Source organism: Pteropus vampyrus, unplaced genomic scaffold (genome assembly GCF_000151845.1).
Source record: "Pteropus vampyrus isolate Shadow unplaced genomic scaffold, Pvam_2.0 Scaffold74, whole genome shotgun sequence".
Taxonomy (NCBI): domain Eukaryota; kingdom Metazoa; phylum Chordata; class Mammalia; order Chiroptera; family Pteropodidae; genus Pteropus; species Pteropus vampyrus.
In genome coordinates this window covers 4,481,737-4,486,534 of record NW_011888855.1, presented here as the reverse complement: position 1 = coordinate 4,486,534, position 4,798 = coordinate 4,481,737, and the positions used below count along the sequence as shown (strand labels likewise).

Here is a 4,798-nt window from a genome sequence, read left to right as displayed (position 1 = left end):
CTTTGTAACTTTACACAACATATAGAACAAGCGTTTTCTTAAGTTCTTCAGTAGTGTTGGAACATGGGATTGACAGCTCTTTAGGAACCCTTGGCATATTTGTACCATAATGGATCAGTTCCCTATTATTGCAGTTTTTTGGTTCCGTAAATAATGTGGCAGCGAGGCGTTCTGTGTAAACCTTTTTGTTCATCCCTTATTCCTTTAGGCCAAATCCTGCCAGGCTATAAAAGCCCCCCCTTCCCTCGTGGGGCTTGCTGACCCATGAGCGGAGCCTCTGGAAGGACGCACTCAGTGAGCTGGCTAAGAGCCTTCCTGGGCCCTGGATTCCAGCTGGAAATTTAAGAGCAGCACCAGTATCTCTAGGCTCAGGGAGTCAAGAAACCTCCCTTAAGTCACCGGGCCTCTGGGGGCTCTGTGGGTGAGCAGAGGCAGTGAGGCCAAGGAGAAGGCAGACACGGCCTGCGGATGCAGATGCTGTGTGGCCGGAGAGAGAGCAGTCAGGCTCAAGAGCCGAAAGAAGAAGACCCTTTTTGCTTGTTTTCCCATCAAAACCCAATGAGACTTTTTTGACACTCTGGCTTGGAGCCTAGAAATTGAACTGCCTCTTAGTTTTTCAAATATGGCTACGTAATACAATAAAAAACCCTCTGAAGGTATTTGTCGAAGGACTTCCTAAAGTAATTAGGATAAATAGGAATTGAAAAGAGTTTGAATCAAATGGAAAAATTTAAAAGAAAAAAAACCCCTAATTCTAAAGACCGTGTTAGCTAAGGGTCCTCATGTTTTAGTCCCATTGACATTGAAGCAACAGGATGGCACCCCATATCGACTGCTTTCAGCCTCTTGTCCAGCTTTCACTGCCTGAGTGTGTCTAGTCTTGCACAGCTCAGGGGCACAGGGACAGCCCAGCAGACCTAGTAGTTCAGAACTGCTCATCGGGGTGTCAGAATGGCAAAGTGCCATCTGGGAGACTACTTCTGTGACTTTACTCTGATTTAGTTCTTGACTAGCTTTATCCAGCCCTATTTGTGTTGTATCCATTGTCTCCACTTCTGCCCCAATTTAGTCAGCCAGTGTCATTTATGAGAAAATCCTTTACTTTCACTTAAAAGAAAAAAAAAAGATATGAGGGCTGATGTAGAGCTCCCTAAAAAATTCAGCTCTCTCTGGTAAAAAATCCCTCCAGCTAATGATACACCCAAGAGATCCTTGTAGATGCCCCGGCGGGCTGGCTTTCCACCTCACTCTTAGGCCAGTTTCTTTCCAGAGACATCTGAGTACCTGCGAAGCTCAGGATTTAGAAGCCCAGCACAATCTTGCGAGCAACTGCCAAGAGCAGGATGCTACCCAACTTGGAGATACAGGAATTCTTGAAATTCCCCCAAAAGAAATAAAACTAATACAATAGATTTGGGAAAGATGTTCCTCTTTGGGAACACAAAGAAGTAACTTTCCCTCCCACATGCCAACTTTGTGGGTTTAGAAAAGCACGGCCTTTCCTTGCGAAATATCCTGATAGATAAATCAGCTGCGCTGAGTCTTTGAGGAAAAGAAAAGAATGAGAAAAAGAGATTATTAATCCAAGAGAAGCAGAAGCAGGTCGGGGAAGGTGCACGAGGCAGGTTGGAGTGCAGGGAGGCAGTAGGACTGGTAGGAGGCGTCTACCTGTGTGGTGAAAGAGGCCTGGGAGAACCTGTGAGGAGGAGGGCTGAGAAGGGCTGGAAGCAAAGTGGCCAGGCCTGCACCTGCGGGGGCAGGGTGAGGGGCAGCTGAGTCTCAGAGACAGCTCAGAATAGGGGGCGCCTGGGCTCAGAGTCATAGAGGGTTTGATTATTTCCAACCACTGGCCACTTTCTCTTAGAATTATCGCTTCTCTGCAACCAGTTTTTGCATTTAAGAGTTTTATCATCACATGGTAATAATACCTTTCACTAACTCAAGAGTTAGATTCCAACCAAGTTTCAAAATCACTTTCATTTTTCCAGATGTGGAAACTGAGGCACGAAGAGGCATGAAGACTCGCCAAAGGCCACACAGCTAGTCAATGGCAGGAGTGGGCTAAAACCACAGACTGTCTCACTTTCAGACCCTCAATGCTTCCTTTGACCCCCCTGCCCTTGGCCTTGGTAGGCTGCTGTCTGGAGAGCCCAGAGCACAATTCACGGGACTCTTGGCTATTTTACATACATATGTAAAATATTAACATATCACGTTAATATATTTTATGTAATTGTATATGTATATAAAATCTCCAAGTCCTTGCAACCTATTGATGGACACAATCTGATAAGGGATGAAACCCTGAAGGACAAAATTATATAATATATATTATTCTATATTATATATTATACTATTACATAGAATGACATTATAATAGCATATATTATTGTATACCAGACTCCTGCGATCATCTGTAATGACCTGAGGTATCCAAATAAAGGCCTGAAGGACAGTTTCACGTCGGGCCTGTTTTATGGTGCTGGGATGTGACCGCCCAACCCACAGGGCTTCACTTCTGGCCAAGCTGCCCCCCGGTACACGTGGAAAGCAGGTGGTTAGGAGACCACTGGTAAATTGAAGCTTTGGGTTTTTCATTCTCAGTCGTGTGTTTCCATGAAAACAGGAACTGATGTGCACAAAGCTATTGATATGGCTGTAGTCATGTGTTTGTCAGAGAAAATGCACTATCAGCTGTCAAATCTATCTCCTCCCACTGCAGATAGAGGGGCGGGGGTGAGACGGCACAGGAGGTGGAAAGGCGAGATGCCCCGGCAGCCCGAAGCAGGGATGTGTTGGACCCCACCTGTCAGGATGGTTCCGGACCCGGAATGAGAGGGGTCGGCAGGACAGAGCAAGCCGAGGGTCTCTGGACGGCCGCCCGGAGCCGGGGGCGCTGGGAGGTGGCCAGGCTGCGGAAGACAAGGGCTCTGGCGATACCTTCTCTGTTGCCGTAGGAAGTGCCTTAGACAAAATGAAAGCTCCCTCAACCCGTAATCTCAATATCTGTTTTTGTGAGAGTATTTGGTTTTTCGGAAATGTAAGGGCCAGAGCAATTCTCTCCTCCAACAAGCATTTCTTGAGCGCCTCCTGTATTCCAGGTGCTGGGCCGGGGCTGAGTACAATCCCAAGGAGCCAGTCCTTGGCCAGGGTCTGAATTAGGATTACAAAATCCAAGCTTTCTGTCACACACCTTCCAACTCAAGTGAAACCAAAACATGTTTTGAGAGTAAAGATAAAAATTCTCATTCTTTGAAGACATTTAACGCCTTATATAGTTCATTTGGACCTGTTCGCTTTCTGTTAAAAAGAAGTTTCTTGTTCAAACACTTGTGAATGGCTCTCCTCTCCCAAGTCACCCACCTGCCAAAGCAGCCCCGGGGCCAGCCTTACCTTTGGGGCAGCGAAGACGTCCGCCACCATCAGCTCCATGCACCAGTCCTTGGCCCCGGCAGAAATGAGAGAGCAAGAGAACAGTCACCTCCAACTGCGCAGAGCGAGCGCGCCTCGCCAAGCAGCTCCCACTCCCTCACCCAGAAAACTTCCTACGATCTCTCAGGGAAAGGAGGAAGCAGCAGAGAAGTCTCCGCTCTGCTCCCAGTCTGCCACCAACCACCAACTACCACCACCTTCTCTAGAAGCTGCTATGTTCTTCTTACAGTCTAAGAAATGCCCACAGCATCACCGAACATCTGGAGAGATGGTGCCAGATAGCTCACTCACCTTTCTCGTTGTGAGGATGTTCAGCGTTTTGATGATCTCTTCTAAGGTGATACTGTACCTGTGTCCATGGGTGAAGTTGCTGGTACATGCTAGTAAGCACACCAGAGCTGGAATCAGCTGGGAGGTGAGACCCATTAATAGATCTCTACTTGCAATGCCAAATGTGAGACAATTAGTTTACCAGGAGAAGCTAACAATGCAATTCTGACACAGATATCTCTATATATAGATTTAAAATTGCTGAAACGAAGGGAAAATGAGTTTACATTGGAAATTTTCATTACACAAGATTGGGGCCAATCAGCGCATCTCTTCCAGGAGAAAAAAATGCCTCACAGAAACAGGTAAAATGTTCCTGTGAAATAGGAAAATGAAACCTTTTTTAAAATTAACTACAAAGTATCAGCATAGGAAATTACACCATAATTTGCTCTTTAGATTAATCTTATCAGCTTAGGGTTGCTGCTGGCTTTTTGCTTTGAAGGAAGAGGCCACAGGTGTCCGAATTTGTTTTAGTGTAGTCCTCCTGGGGAAAGATAGAGTAATATCAAGAAAGCTTGACTTAAATGGTGTTTCAGCCTGGCTTTTTCCAAGTATGGGTGGCATCTTGGAAACTTTTCTTTTGTGGAAAAGCTGATCTGGGGTTCTTTCTCTGGGTAGAAGGGAAATAATGGGCCCAGATTCTCTCCTGCCCTGGCACTCAGGCCGTCCGTTCTTCCAGGTTCAGGACTTCGGCAAAGGACCGGTAACACCACGTGGGGCTTAGTTTGGGTCCCAGCAGGTCAGTGGGTCTTTAACAATAAGGTGGCCCTAGGCAAGTGAGGTTTGTCCCCAGGCCTCAGGAATGACTATTCTTTGGACGGAACTCAAATACGTCTTCGGCTAATTAGGAAAAAAGCCACATCCTTACAGTGCCCCACCACCCACCTGCTGAGGGAGCAGCCCCACCGGTCACTCAGTCCCTCGGTCACTCGCTGGGCTGCAGCAGGGTTCCTGCGCTCAACACGCCAAGCCGCCCCCTCCCTGAACCTTTCCTTCTGCTTCCTCTCCGCTTTCCTTCTCTTGGTATCCGACC

General features: G+C 47.1%; 1 protein-coding gene across 1 annotated transcript in view; it reads right to left on the bottom strand.

The window, feature by feature from the left end:
• The window catches only part of IL4 (interleukin 4), an 11,138-nt gene extending 7,252 nt beyond the window's left edge, over positions 1-3,886 (bottom strand). The window contains exons 1-2 of the mRNA XM_011362286.1: positions 3,724-3,886; positions 3,394-3,441 (exon numbers count right to left, since the gene is read on the bottom strand). Of these exons, the coding sequence (XP_011360588.1) occupies positions 3,394-3,441; positions 3,724-3,858 (183 nt within the window). The 5' untranslated portion in view covers positions 3,859-3,886. The remainder of the gene's footprint in view (positions 1-3,393; positions 3,442-3,723) is intronic.
• Positions 3,887-4,798: the final 912 nt, after the last annotated feature.